The 15,953-nt window shown below is 39.7% G+C and overlaps 1 protein-coding gene across 3 annotated transcripts in view; it reads left to right on the forward strand.

The window, feature by feature from the left end:
* The first annotated feature begins 3,843 nt into the window (after positions 1-3,843).
* Positions 3,844-15,953, forward strand: part of zc3h7bb (zinc finger CCCH-type containing 7Bb) — a 37,058-nt gene continuing 24,948 nt past the window's right edge. For 2 of the 3 annotated variants that reach the window (XM_037544158.1, XM_037544160.1), the window contains exons 1-9: positions 3,844-4,141; positions 4,937-4,997; positions 5,116-5,152; positions 5,264-5,461; positions 6,033-6,191; positions 12,563-12,643; positions 12,753-12,812; positions 12,915-12,954; positions 13,107-13,348. In XM_037544158.1, the coding sequence (XP_037400055.1) occupies positions 4,939-4,997; positions 5,116-5,152; positions 5,264-5,461; positions 6,033-6,191; positions 12,563-12,643; positions 12,753-12,812; positions 12,915-12,954; positions 13,107-13,348 (876 nt within the window). In that variant the 5' untranslated portion in view covers positions 3,844-4,141; positions 4,937-4,938. The remainder of the gene's footprint in view (positions 4,142-4,936; positions 4,998-5,115; positions 5,153-5,263; positions 5,462-6,032; positions 6,192-12,562; positions 12,644-12,752; positions 12,813-12,914; positions 12,955-13,106; positions 13,349-15,953) is intronic. The other variant, XM_037544159.1, reaches the window with a different exon arrangement.

Here is a 15,953-nt window from a genome sequence, read left to right on the forward strand (position 1 = left end):
CATGAACCCACAAGCTTCTTGCACAGTGTTATTGGTGGGAGTCGATGTTGAAGGACATTCATGCTATTGTATCATCTTGCTCGATTTGTTCATAATGTAAGACTCCTAAAACTCTACCAGCTGGGAAACTAATGCCCTTGCCAGTGCCTAACAGGCCATGGTCCCATATAGCACTTGACTTTGTTATGGACTTCCCAGAATAGCGGTATTGTGGTAGATAGATTTTCAAGAGGAGTCAGATTTGTACCTTTTTCCAACCTTCCCAGTGACTTTTAAACCACACAAGCTCTATTTCAACAGGTATTTTGAATCTTCAGGGTCCCTGAAGATATCGTCTCTGACAGAGGACCCCAGTTCACTTCTCAAGTTTGGACTGCCTTCTTCGAGTGTATTGGGGTGTCTTAGTCTATCCTCTGGATAACTTCTGGATAACTGGATATTCTTCTCTTTTGGCTCTCAACGAAGGCGGTCACATTTTTTCCCTCTCCTCTCCCTTATCTCTCCTGCTTTGCTTCTGCGGTTGTGTTTAGTCTATTGTCTACGCTCTCTATTCAGAGGCTCTCTCCGCGCTGTTCTTCTTCACACTAAAGAAAAATGGCTTTGATCAAATGGTCTCTCAACGCAATTAACACCATCTTCTTGACGATAAGTCTGGGTTCGGGGGAACCAGCCTGTCCTGTCGGAAGGTTTGCAGCTGGCTACATGATGGATGCATGGGAGAGGTGGCGAGTCGTGTACCTGGCGGCTCTTTCCGTGGAGAATATTGAGGACGTCTACCTATTCGGAACCATGATTACAGGAGTTTTGCTAAATGGATTAGGCATTGCCCTGGTTTATCACAAAATTCGAGGAATGAGGACAGCTGTGCTTGGCCCCTTAAAGCTGCCCGACATGATTGACGTGGTGGGCAGAGCTGTCAACACTCAGACCGTGACCGTAAGTCGCACCCTGGATAACATCGAGGAGAAGCTGGCAGCTTTGCAAAGGAAAATGGATCGTTTGGGTGGCCAAAATGGACTTGGTGAGTTGACGTGAAAATGCGGCTACTTGCCCGAAGCCTGTAACCCTTTTCTTAATCTGCTTTTGGCTCCCCGTATCAGCACTGGCCTTGGCCAAGGCCACTGCTGGAACATCAAATTCCTCCAGAAGATCATTGCAGCAAGACACTCTTTTATCCCTTCCCCGGATTCCTGCTGATAGACTCTGCCTGGGACCCAATCAAGGTTGTCTCCATGGCAATTTGCTGTGTTATCGCCACAACACCCTGCTGACTGAGACACCTGGACTGGGATGCCAGGTCATCATGTGACCTCACAGCTTCCTCCTGATTCGGACTCCGAGACTGACCCAGAATACTACTGGGGATCACATGACTTCTAACGCCCGGTTGCAAAGTTTTCCCAATCCCTTGATTATTGAGAGGGATCACCTCTGTTTCTGTGTCACATGTATTTACTAGATAATATATAAGCCTGGGCTTTAGTAGTAGTCAGTGAGGTATTGTTTCTTTGTGAACTTACTGAGTGTTTATTCTGGTTGTTATTGCTGATTATCCAAACTTTGCCTGTTTATCTTTCTTTGTTTTTGCTTGCCTCTTTTGTACTGTCGACTTGGACTTTTTGCTTTATGTTTTGGAACCTTTTGCCTATCTTTTGACCATGTCTTCTGCCTTGCCTTGTAAACCCAAACAATGGGTTTACCTACTTAAGCCCCTAGTGTGTTAAATCAGGAGTGCTGGTCTGTGGTTTTAAACATTTTGCAATAGTCATTGAAGAAAAGGGACTTAATTATCAAATATCTTAATCATATTTTTGATTACAAGAATTTCTTGGTATATTTTATATTTTACTGTATTGGAGTATTTATGCTAATGTTATATTGTGATATTACTAGCAAAATCATACTTACAACCAAGATAAAACCTTTTAACCAATTTGCTTAAGTGTCCAAGGCTTTTGCACAGTACTGCCTGTGTTTTTGGTCTTTTGATGTATGATGTCTTGCAAATTTCCTAGTGTATTAGCTATGCTCTTCGTTCTTGTTTTGTGAACTTGCTCATTCTGACCATTTGTGTTTCGTTGCCCCTGCTTATCTGTGTACTGACTCCAGGTTCTGATGACAATGAGTATCAGATTGTCTCTAATAAATCTGCTCAGCACATCTATGATGCCACCATAGTTTGTTACACTGACAAGTATCATAAACTTACAATAGACTTTGGTTAAAGAATAAATTAAATTGGAGGATTTTTATTATAATAAATAAAAAGCACTGCTGTCACAAACCTTTTTGATATACAGATTTGAGAAATAAAGCTTTGATTGAATTTTATTGAAACATTTTGTGTATATTCCATCAAAGCATATCTTACTAAACTAAAAGTTGTAGCATGTTTGTCAGACATGTCTTTGTACAATACATATAATTTTAGACCTGTATGTCATTGGGAGGCAGTTTATGCTTATAAAAATTGCTTAAAAACTCAACAAAGTCTTTGTCAAATGTGTCCCTAGATCTATATTTCAAATGGATGTGTAACAGTACCTAATTTCTTAAAATTCAAACAAAGCATGTCTTAGCAAACTAAGTGTAGTATATTTGTCAGATGGGTTTTTGTGCACTACATGCAATTTTAGATCTCTGTCATGTTAGATTGCAGTTTCTCAGGAACTCCACAGTAAATGCTGTGGATTGATGGAAATGTAGTTTATTTGCATACTATAAATGCTCTGATGCTGCAGAGCAGAATGTTCTCTGCCAGTGTAATTTGAAGTACAGGCTTTATACAGATACAGATCTAACAAAGGTATTTTGCTAGGTGGGAAGTTAAAGATTCAAGCTATTAGAATTACAATGCAACAGATTTCCAGAGACCAAATGTCCTTGTCTAAATAAAATCAAAATGAAATATATTAAAACATTTACATAAGCCCAATAATGCAGTATGTAAGTCATGTGAATGTGTCACAGTATTTATTTATTTCTTATTAAAACACTTAAAATTCAGCCAGTCCATATCTGCCCAAATTAAAGGATGTAGTTGTGTAAAGATGTGTTTTAATAAATTACAAGTGATTTTACATTTGTATGTCACATGAATGTATCATAGAAGCATTTTTACATTTGTTGCAGTAGGATTGTGTGGTGTGCCCCAGTAAAGTTATAGCAGGTTTTTTTGTTAGTTCTGTATTTTTTCATGCAACTTTGTATGTACATAGCATCAAATATATAATAGTGGCTTAACAAAGCACGATACAGTTTCAAAAAGTTATGTTGGAAAAATGTTTAGAAACAGGAATGTGTTGTAATGTTTGACAAAGCAATTTGCCAGTCCACTACATGCATGTTTGTGTAATCAAAAATCTGTTAAAATGAATTAACTTTGACGTTAGTTATTGATTTTCACATTATCACGACCAACAGGCTCCTTATCTCTGTGAACGTATAACATTTTTAAATAGTACCCACACTTCTCAAGCAGGTTTTTGAATCCACCAGTTTTTACAAATTTTGAAAATGTGCAATATGACTGAAAAGAAAAGGCCTTGGTGCCTGCTGTAGCAATTCTGACTATTTTGATGACTACTATTTTGAGCTGAGTGAAATGGAAAAATTGGGATTTTTTAGGATTGTATTAGGATTCTATTTTGTTCTGTTTCATTGTGATTTTGAAAATGTAATTTCAAAAATTAGATTTTAGGTGATATTAGTGAACAATAGGGAGGGTGACGTGAATACCTGCTGGATATCCAATATCAAACCTCTAACACACCTCTCGGCAGCTAAATACCCCCCGCTGAGACCTCACAGCGTCCTCTAACTGTTGTTACTGGACGGAATGCTGCCGTTAACGTTCAACCCGTAACCGTGGACCCGTCAGGCTCTAGGACCCCGAAGGCGATCCAGCGGCCTACTAAACTTGAGCGCAACTTGGACAAACCAACTGGGAAGTATCACATGTTCCGTCCAGATTTAGCAACTCTAATTTGGGGGGGAAAACGGACATTTTTGAAATCATGAGTTTAGAAGACTAACAAAAAAAATCGAGCGATTTTCTTGCAGCACCACTTTCCAAGGGATTAAATTAAAAACAGACCAGGAGTGAACTCGATTTTGCCCTATAAACTAGCTAGCGAGGCGGGTAAGTGAACGTGCACAAAAACAAGCCACTATTTTAATCAACATTAGCTACCTAACGCGCAGTGCGTTTGTTTATGGATTTAATAAATCCGTGAACAAACCGAAGTTGACATAACTTTACAGCTGAGTTAGCCGGTAAGCTAGCTAGATCGCTAGCTAACGCTGACTAAATGCCGTTAGCTGTAGCGGCTAACGTTAGCTCCTAGTTGGGCAAATAAGCATCAAATAACGTTTTAGTTAACTTTTTTGCTGGTTATGGCTGCTGATGGCGGCTTTCATTTATCAATATTAGCTACGTAGACACTTAACATGAACAAAAAGCGAGTCATACGAAACGGATGAATTCCGTTTTATGTTGGGCGTTTTACTTGTTCTGGGAGTATTTGGTCCGTAGGTTAGCTAAGCTAGCTAGTTAGCTAGCTAACTCCATATTTACGGCCTTTTCCCCAGGCAAGCGCGGGGCTTTGCTGGGAACAGCTCGGTTTTAAAAAAAACAGGCCTTACAACTAATGTAGTTGAGCCAATTCGTGTAAGCATAGTGCATTTCTTTCACTTGCATAGTAAGCATAGTGCATTTCTTTCACTAAATGTATAGATGACCACAACGTTTTCTTGAATGAGTCATTTTTGTTGGACCACTTAGCTAACAAGTTATAAGCCAACGCGAACGTTAGAGCGAAACAATGCCACTTAAGACGCCAGCGACCCTGCGATTGTTTTGTTTTTGTAACGGTATTCGTAATTAGGTTTCTATTTGTGTCATATTTGATCACTGCTGCTCTTTTCTAAATTGCAGCGATGGATCCAGAGAGACAGAAACGCAAGGAGGAAATTGACAAAGCCCTGGGATTCATTCAGTAAGTCATTGTGTTGTTTCCTTTTTTAGTGCACGCAATACGTTACTACATGGATGTTGATTTGGAATAAACTTGGCGTCTAATATGACTTTTGTAATTGTCTTTCTTGTTGCTGTAGGTCATCTTTGCCTTTTCCTGATTCTGAAGGTTATGAGGTCAGTATGTCCCGTATGCAACTTTAATTGGTGTTTGTGCATCTAATGTAAAGTTAATTTATTAAAGTCACAAATTGAATCTTTATCTCTTGTTCTTTTATGCTCTTTTAGGCATTTTTGACTCAGTTAGTGTGCAATTTGCTGGATGAAGGTAACACAGTGTTTCGGGATGGAGAATGGAGGCAGGCAGCAGCACACTACAGTGAGGGTGTTAATGTGGCCCGGTATGCCCAGTCTGAAGCACTGGTGATTCCTCCAGAACTGCTGGAGAGTCTGTATGTTAACAGAGCAGCTGCACACTACAACCTTGTAAGTACGCTCTTTCGTCTTCTGTGTGTCAGTTAATTTAACACTTTACATCAACTTCTGACGTTGAATCATTGCAGCAAAATGCAGAGGTACCAGTGAACAGGTTTCCATTCAAGGGACTTCATAAGAAAGTGGAATAATATTTTGAAGTATTTGATAATGTAGATGATGGAAATGGCAGTAAGATTTTAAAAATATAGGCAAAGTTTTTAAGATCATTTTCTATTTTAGCAGATAAATTTCTTTTGCAGTATTTGAAATATTTCAAAAAACTATAAACATATGGAAACATGTGGAAACATACATGACTGGTTTAATCTGCCATTCCACAAATCTTGATAGTCATGATGCTATTGAAAAGTAGGGAAAGCCAAACAAAACAATGTGTCCAATTACAATGTATGTGAAAGTCTTGATGGAAAGATGTTCCTGAGTTTGAAGTGCTGGTAGAGAAATTCACAAATAAATGCATCTTTATGTCTTTGCTTGCAGAATGCCCACAGTGTTGGGTGACTGTGTTAGAATAGTGCTGAAACTGTGCCTGACAGTTTTATTTTGTTGTCTTGCTCAGGGTGAGTATGAGCGAGGGGTGCAGGACTGTGACAGTGCTCTGTGCGTTTCAGAGGGCAGCCGTAGAGCGCTCTACAGGAAAGCACTGTGCCTCAGAGAGCTAGGTCGATTCAGAGAGGCCTACGAGTGTGGCACTGCCTGCCTGCTCACTGCACCTCATGTAAGTATTTAAAGAGGTTGAATTTGATTCATTACACTCTTTAGGCATCTGGCAGCAGAAAGTACTCTGACATCCAGAAATGGCATATATCTAGAGGTCCCACTCTGCAAATGGCAACTACCATCGATAACTGTTGTGTGATGCCACATACAACCCCAATTCCAGCGAAGTTGGGATATTGTGTAAAACCTAAATAAAAACAGAATACATTGATTTGCAAATCCTTTTCAACCTATGTTCAATTGAATACATTACAAAGACATGATATTTAATGTTCAAACAGATAAACTTTATTGGTTTTTGCAAATATTCACTCATTTTGAATTTGGTGCCTGCAACATGTTCCAAAGAAGCTGGAACAGGGGCAACAAAAGACTGGGAAAGTTGAGGAATGCACAAAAAACACCTGTTTGGAACATTCCACAGGTGAACAGGTTAATTGGGTTAAAAAGGAGCATCCCTGAAAAGCTCAGTCATTCACAAGCAAGGATGGGGTGAGTTTCACCACTTTGTGAACGATTGCATGAACAAATAGTCCAACAATTTAAGAACAACGTTTCTCAACGGTTATTTGCAAGGAATTTAGGGATTTAATCATCTACAGTCATAATATTAAAAGATTCAGAGAGTCTGGAGAAATCTCTGCAAGTAAGCAGCAAGGCAGAAAACCAACATTGAATGCCCGTGACCTTCGATCCCTCAGGCGGCACTGCATTAAAAACCAGCATCATTCTATAACAGATATTACCACATGGGCTCAGGAACACTTCAGAAAACCATTGTCAGTGAACACAGTTCATCGCTCCATCTACAAGTGCAAGTTAAAACTGTGCCACGCAAAGCGAAAGCCATATATCAACAACACCCAGAAACGCCGCTGGCTTCTCTGGGCCAGAGCTTATCTGAGATGGACTGATGCAAAGTGGAAAAGTGTCCTGTGGTCTGACGAGTCCACATTTCAAATTGTTTTTGGAAATCATGGACGTCGTGTCCTCCAGGCCAAAGAGGAAAAGGACTGTCCAGATTGTTATCAGCACAAAGTTCAAAAGCCAGCATCTCTGATGGTATGGGGGTGTGTTAGTGCCCATGGCATGGGTAACTTGCACATCTGTGAAGGCACCATTAATGCTGAAAAGTACATACAGGTTTTGGAACAACATATGCTGCCATCCAAGCAACGTCTTTTTCAGGGACATCCCTGCTTATTTCAGCAAGACAATGCCAAGCCACATTCTGCACATTACAACAGCGTGGCTTCATAGTAAAATAGTGCGGGTGCTAGACTGGCTTGCCTGCAGTCCAGATCTGTCTCCCATTGAAAATGTGTGGAGCATTATGAAGCTCAAAATATGACAACTGAGACCCCGGACTGTTGAGCAACAGAAGTTGTACATCGAGCAAGAATGGGACAGAATTCCACCTACAAAGCTTCAACAATTTGTGTCCTCAGTTCCCAAATGCTTATTAAGTGTCGTTAAAAGGAAAGGTGATGTAACACAGTGGTAAACATGCCCCTGTCCTAACTTCTTTGGAACGTGTTGCAGACATCAAATTCAAAATGAGTGAATATGTGCAAAAACAACAAAGTTTATCCGTTTGAACATTAAATGTCTTGTGTTTGTAGTGAATTCAATTGAATATAGGTTGAAAAGGATTTGCAAATAATCATATTCTGTTTTTATTTTATGTTTTACACAACGTCCCAATTTCATTGGAATTGGGGTTGTACATTAGTGGTGCTTGCCAGTGGCACCTACGATGCAGTAGCACATTGTGCAAATCGAAACAGACACATACAAACAACTCTAGTGATTAAACCTGTGACACTGCATACTGGCCACTTGGCTATATTAGTTGGCAGCACATCATTAATCAACAGTTGGCAGTCAAAACTTGTGAGAAGTGCTGAGTAAGTGTCTGAAGACTAGGAAGATGAAGTCTGTAGTTATTTATTTATTTATTTATTTATTTATTTATTTTTCTCTCAACCCTGGTCCTGGAGGCCTACTGACCTGTGCTTTGTGCTGTTTTCACCATTCCTAGCACACATGATACAGCTCATCAGCTTATGAGCATTTATGTTTTTCAAGGTAATTTACTAGCAAGTTTGTTAAACATCACATGAGCAATGTAGGTTTTGTGTTTTTGTTGCTGTTCATTTTTATTAATTAGAGTGATCTCTCATTGGCACCTGGAATAGATAGCCATCGGCATCTTCCTGCTCAGGAGTGGCATTTGCAAGAGGTAGTGGCACCAGCCATCAAAAGCTATATGCATCTCACTCTCAGTAGTTGTATTTACCAGTGCAGGTGGCACCAGTCATTGACATCTGATTCTTATTAGTGGCAATTGTCAACTCTTTGCCAAATCCACACCAGCCATTAATAACCATCAGTGTTTGGTGCTGAGAGGTGAGAATAGCTAAATGCTAGTGGTGCTGGCCTAGCCATTTACTTAGAAATTACAGCAAGACATCTCCTTTCCTGTAAAACAATGAACAAGCAATTTGTTCATTAGTGGTGGCTGCTGTTCAAGGGAGTGACCTCTATCGACAGCTGTGGCACATGTATGCATCTGACACAGCCACTTATGTTCTGAAGATATGAATTGTTAATTTAAAGTAGCTTTGTTTTGAATCTAATTAAATAGTTTAATCAGTCAATGTTCAACTCTTTAGTGTTACTTTTATTAGAGTATAGAAGGTGTATGAAAATGAGTAAGGGCATATTATTTATTTGTGCAATGCATTTCAAGTACATTGTTCAGTTCCACAATGTGTTCCACATTACATGAAGCAAAATAAAAGGCCATCACATATATTTTCAAAATTACTGGATGAGTACAGTTGCCTGCATTTTTTTTGAGCCCATAAATATCCTTAATCTTTCTGTTGGAAAGTGCTTTGCTATATATAATGTATGTATGTGTGTATAATGTGTACACACACGTGTGTGTGTGTATATATACATATTAAAAACGTGTGTGTGTGTGTGTGTGTGTGTATATGTGTGTATATATATATATATATATATATATATATATATAATACACATATGTATGTGTATATATACACACATTTTTTGTGTATGTATATATAATGTACACACATGTATGTGTGTGTATATATATATACATGTAAAAAAATGTGTGTGTGTGTGTGTATATATACATACACACGTGTGTGTGTGTATATATATATATATATATACGCTGCTCAAAAAAATAAAAGGAACACTCAAATAACACATCCTAGATCTAAATTAATGAAATATTCTTATAATATATATATGATATATAATATAATGAATACTTTGTTCTGTACAAAGTTGAATGTGCTGACAACAAAATCACACAAAAATCATCAATGGAAATCAAATTTATTAACCAATGGAGGCCTGGATTTGGAGTCAGGCAAAAATTAAAGTGGAAAAACATACTACAGGCTGATCCAACTTTGATGTAATGTTCTTAAAACAAGTCAAAATAAGGCTCAGTATTGTGTGTGGCCTCCACGTGCCTGTATGACCTCCCTACAACGCCTGGGCATGCTCCTGATGAGGTGGTGGATGGTCTCCAGATCTCCTCCCAGACCTGGACTAAAGCATCTGCCAACTCCTGGACAGTCTGTGGTGCAATGTGGCGTTGGTGGATGGAGCAAGACATGATGGCCCAGATGTGCTCAATCGGCGATGAACTTGAAGGGCTGTGTGGCCCTCCAAAGAAATGCCACCCCACACCATTGCTGACCCACTGCCAAACCGGTCATGCCGAAGGACGTTGCAGGCAGCAGATTGCTCTCCACGGCGCCTCCAGACTCTGTCACGTCTGTCACATGTGCTCAGTGTGAACCTGCTTTCATCTGTGAAGAGCACAGGGCGCCAGAGGTGAATTTGCCAATCCTGGTGTTCTCTGGCAAATGCCAAGCGTCCTGCACGGTTTTGGGCTGTGAGCACCACCCCCGTCTGTGGACGTCGGGCCCTCATACCATCCTCATGGAGTCGGTTTCTAACCGTTTGTGCAGACACATGCACAATTGTGCGTGCTGGAGGTCATTTTGCAGGGCTCTGGCAGTGCTCCTCCTGTTCCTCCTTGCACAAAGGCGGAGGTACCAGTCCTGCTGCTGGGTTGTTGCCCTCCTACGGCCTCCTCCACATCTCCTGGTGTAATGGCCTGTCTCCTGGTAGCGCCTCCAGCCTGTGGACACTACTCTGTCAGACACAGCAAACCTTCTTGCCACAGCTCACATTGATGTGCCATCCTGGATGAGCTGCACTACCTGAGCCACTTGTGTGGGTTGTAGAGTCCGTCTCATGCTACCACGAGTGTGAAAGCACCACCAACATTCAAAAGTGACCAAAACATCAGCCAGAAAGCATAGGTACTGAGAAGTGGTCTGTGGTCCCCACCTGCAGAACCACTCCTTTATTGAGTGTGTCTTGCTAATTGCCAATAATTTCCACCTGTTGTCTATTCCATTTGCACAACAGCTGTGAAATTGATTGTCAATCAGTGTTGCTTCCTAAGTGGACAGTTTGATTTCACAGAAGTTTGATTTACTTGGAGTTATATTGTGTTGTTTAAGTGTTCCCTTTATTTTTTTGAGCAGTGTGTATCGCTGTTGTCAGAGCAAAGCCCTTTCTCCTTTTTTGTTTTGCAGTTTTTGACATTTCAATAATATCAAATAATAATATAAAAATAATATCAAACGCTCAAAGCCGGTGTTTTATATATCAATATCAGTCCATGGCATTCATGAGTATATACAATAATAATAAAAAAAAAGTACAAGGCATGATGTTTTTATGGTTATGTGTTCAAGGTGCTGGTTTTATTTTGTGTTGAACAGCTTTACTGCTCTTGTTAAAGGTCACAGTGCTCTACAGCAGGGTTATCAAACTCAGTCCTAACTGCATGTGGTCTTGGATTATTATTATGTATCCTTTACGTTCACACCAGTAGCGAATTTTCGCCTCTTGTTGCCTAAATCGCTGGTTGCTCATCACCTGTGGGTGTTTCTGAACTGGGCCGTTGGTTGCCATGGTTTCACAGATGCCAAGCAGAAATCAGATGCATTCCCGCTAAAATTAAAAGTCCTAATGGGAAGTCGCTTGTGTGCTTATTTTTATTTAATCCCCATGTCTGTGCAGTCAGTTTGTGAGGAAAATGCTGTTCTTTGTGATTGCTGTCTGTTTGCATCTCTAGTAGTAACAATTAGCTAGAAATCAAAAAAGGAGGATACCATTTCAAAGTGGCAAAGATAAAGCATGTGCTTATGTATCTGTACTTTACTGAAGTATTTCCATTTGGGGTGACTTTCTACTTTCACTCCACTACATTTCAAAGTCAAATATTTTACTTTTCACTCCACTACATTATGTGAAATCTCTCATTCCTTTTGTTTTTTGTGTGTATAAAAACGTAACATGTAAAAATTAAAGCTTGTTTTGAACTTATTTTGACCTGTTGGACATACCGACCCAGTGCAAGCACATGGTTCAACGTCAGTTGAACTAACCTAACTGTATGTAAATAGATCACAGTGTAGAAATATGTACACACATGCAATTGTGACTTTTTTCTGAATTTATACAAACACTTTTATAGTACATTTTATAGTAAATTTGTTTTTGCTAGTTTATGAAGAGACTTCCAGATGCAATATAGTAAAGGAAAACTCATTTGTGAATCTGAGTTTAAAGCAAGTTTTTATTAATCTTAAACTTGTAACTAAGTTAGATAAATCTTAACTTTTTACAAACAAGCAAAGTTTCAGTTTTTTTCAGAGCCACTTGGTTTTACCTGATGGAAATTATTTGCCTTCAGTGTTTTGTGCATATGATCATTTTAATAGACATCAGTGTCAGACTTATTAATAACATTCTATTAAAAGATTCATTTACCAAGCGTGACACTGGAGTATTTTCACCTAAAATGAGGTAATGAAGCAAGAGTTTTAACAAAAATGATAATAGGACATTAGTCGTCAAATACTTTTGTACTTTTACTCAGGGGTCTAAAGGGAGGACTTCTGCTTTTACTGGAGTAATATCTTACCTTGGGTATCTCTACTTTAACTCAAGTACATGATTTATGTACTTTGTCCACCTCTGTGCATAAAGTTAAACTCTGTGACTCTGCCCACTTAGTGTTGCCAATGTTCATGCCGCCTCCTGTCATCGGAAATTGCCAGCTCTCATTGAAAATGAATGACCTCCTAGACTGCTAAATTTATATTTAGAGCGGCTTTCAAGTTTAAAAGTAAATCTGAGTTGTAATTTTAAGTAGTTTTAAATACTATGTCATGATATTAAGTTGGTAAGATTATTATTTTTTTTTTTATTTAATTTTTTTTTATATATTTATATATACAGGACAGACAAGTCAGTGAACTGGCTCAGGATCTGGCCGTGAAACTTGGCTTGAAACTCCGTAAAGCCTATATCAGCACACAGGTGTGTCATTTGAACTCTTTCAACTTTAAAGTTCTGGCAAAATGATAGAGAAACGGTAACGAGTGTAAACCCTGTATGTGCGTTGAGGGTTTTTTGTATGTGTGTCCAGGATGACACTCTGGCATCTCAAACAGACAGTAATGGAGAAACCGCTTCTTCTACAGGGGATGTAAGTATTGGCTTCTGGTGGTCTGCTGGTATAATGAGACTCCATATATCTTCTGGATAACATCAGTAGTTCGGCTTTTTCATTTGTTGCTTCTTTCTTTAGACATCAAATGGGCTTGAGTCTTTGACAGATATTGGGTCAGGTACTGGTGCTTTTCAAAATACTCAAAATATATATTTTTACTACTTTGACATTAGTCGGTGATGCTTTTTTGGCATTTTTAAGTGACGTCTCTTGCATTTCCTTTACTAAGTCCCCACCCTCAAATTTTTCTGACTTTATGGTCCCTCACAGACTTGGCAAATGCCCAGTGCATTCCCGCACCTTTGGCCACTCCAATCCCAGTCAGTGATGATCCACCGATGCCATCACTGAGTCCAGTAGTACCCCAGGATACACCAGAGAGCCCAAACCAAGTACCCACAGGGCGGGTACAATATTCTGTGCCTGTGTCTGAGCATATGGGTGAATGTGTGATAAACGAAGATTTGGACAGCCTGCTGGAAAACATCCCCAAAGGAGCTGAGGTCAGCGTGGTGAGTGAAATGGAAAACGGCGCAGGACAGTTGTAGGACGAAGTGATAAGCTCTGCTTTCCTATGTTTTTGCATCTTTTTCTCTGTGATAATTTTTAAATTTATTTATTTTTGTCCATAGACAGTAAAAAACAGATCAAATATATGAGAAGATAAAGACTTTTACCTGTATACAGAATAATATAGGACATATATAAAACAATGGTTTGGCCAGAAATCAAATTTGCACATTTTTTATTAGCTGCAAATATTTTCAGGCAGCTGAATCACTTTTATGCTTTTTTTTTAAAAAGAACAATAACTGCGTTATAAGTGCAGTAGAAACGTAATTTTAGATATTCGATGTTCTGTATGTACTGAGCATGTAAAGGTTTTTATCATGTAGAGATAAGACATTTGCTATATTTGCCAGATAATACATTTCTGTTTCAGAAATATTTATATAGAAATCAAGTGATAAAACATCAAGCTCTAGTGGGAAGTAAAATACCTTCTCAAGCAGATATAGTACCATAATCTTTAGTGTCTTTAACACAGCATTTCTTGTAGTGGATGAACTGAAAAGTACACTGTGTTGCCAAAAGTATTCACTCACCCGTCCAAATAATTTACTTCAGGTGTTCCAATCACTTCCATGGCCACAGGTGTATGAAACCAAGCATCCAGGCATGCAGACTGCTTCTACTAACATTTATGAAAGAATGGTCACTCTCAGGAGCTCAGTGAATTCCAGCATGGTGCCGTGGCAGGATGCCACCTGTACAGTCCTGACATTTCCTCGCTACTGAATATTCCACAGTCAACCCTCAGTGGTGTTATAAAAAAGTGCAAACGATGGGGAGTGACAGCAATTCAGCCGTGAAGTGCTTCTCCATCTGGCAATCCAATGGATGACTCTGGGTTTGGCGGTTGCCACGAGAATGGTACTTGTTTGGCGGCACGGTGGCGTGGTGGGTAGCGCTGTCGCCTCACAGCAAGGAGGGCCTGGGTTCGATTCCCTGGCCGGGCGACCGGGGTCCTCTCTGTGTGGAGTTTGCATGTTCTCCCAGTGTCTGCGTGGGTTTCCTCCGGGTTCTCCGGTTTCCTCCCACAGTCCAAAAGACATGCAGTCAGGCCAATTGTGTAAAATGATCAAATTGTAAGTCGCTCTGGATAAGAGCGTCAGCCAAATGCTGTTAATGTAATGTAAATGTAATGTAATGCATTGAAATTTTGGAGGAGGGGGGAATTATGTTGTGGGGTTGTTTTTCAGGAGTAGGGCTCAGCCTCTTAGTTTCATTGAAAGGAACTCTTAATGCTTCAGCAGACCAAGAGATTTTAGACAATTTCATGCTCCCAGCTTTGTGTGAACAGTTTGGACACACCATTTCCTGTTCCAACATTACTATGGACTTTGCTTTGTGCTCTGGTGCACAAAGACATGGATGAGCTAGTTTGGTGTGGAAGAACTTGACTGGCCTGCACAGAGTCCTGACCTCAACCTGATGGAACACCTTTGGGATAATCAGTGTCTGACCTCAACAATGTGCTTCTGGAAGAATGGTCAAAAATTCCCATAAACACACTCCTGAACCTTGTGGAAAGCCTTCCCAGAAGAGCTGAAGCTGTTATAGCTGCAAAGGGTGGGCAGTCATATTAAATCTGCCTGGAGTAAGAATGGGATGTCACTCCAGTTTATGTGTGTGAATGCAGATGAGGGAATACTTTTGGCAATGTAGTGTATGTATATGGTCAGCATAAAAATTAAAGGAGTTGGTGAATTATGTCCCAGGGGGAATCTTGTGGGACACCCTAATGTGCCCTTTAAGCTCTAGAAACTCTTCATTGATGCTCATAAAATTGGTACCGGTCTTTCAGATATGATTATAATTTCAATTAAATCAGGTAAAAACTTGAAGCCTGTCCACTAAAAATTCATGATCAATAGTGTCGACTGCTACACTCAAATACAAAAGCACCAAGACCGAAACATAGACGCAATTTGAAGGCAGCCACAGACCAATAAGCACTGTTAGGATATCTTTTGTGCTGTAATATTCCTTGAAGCCTGACTGGAACAAATCATGCTTAATATTCCTTCTTAAGAAAGAACAGTTATTGGACACAATTTTCTTTAAAGTCTTGGAGAGGAAAAAACATGGAGATTGGACAGTAGTTTGAAATATCTTTCTGACTTTGCTGTGTTAAATGTGCGGTGTGTAAGTTTTACAGAGATCTCTTAGCAGAAATGGATTGTATAGTACAAAAGTGTATATCGGTATAACAGGAGTGTCCAATCTTGTCCACAAACAGCCATTTTGAGTGCAGGATTTGGTTCCAAACGAGAAAAGCACACCTCCATTTCAACTGGAACTGAGGTACAAGGGGTAGTGGTTGAAATATTGCCCTACGAAATGGGACAGCCCTCAAAAAAAAAATAATGTCATTAACAGGCAACTAGCAGTGCTGTGTCGGCGACCTAGCCCGTCTTCCGCGGTGGCGGAGAAAGGAGGAAAAGTTCAGCAACCTTGCTGCTGGGCTTCAGTTACATTTAGGGCATCATATCCTTTCAAAAAGGGGGTGTAAGACAAATAATAAACCCCCCCCGGTAACATTTCATTTGGATT

The sequence above is a fragment of the Pygocentrus nattereri genome, chromosome 13, assembly GCF_015220715.1.
Source record: "Pygocentrus nattereri isolate fPygNat1 chromosome 13, fPygNat1.pri, whole genome shotgun sequence".
NCBI lineage: Eukaryota > Metazoa > Chordata > Actinopteri > Characiformes > Serrasalmidae > Pygocentrus > Pygocentrus nattereri.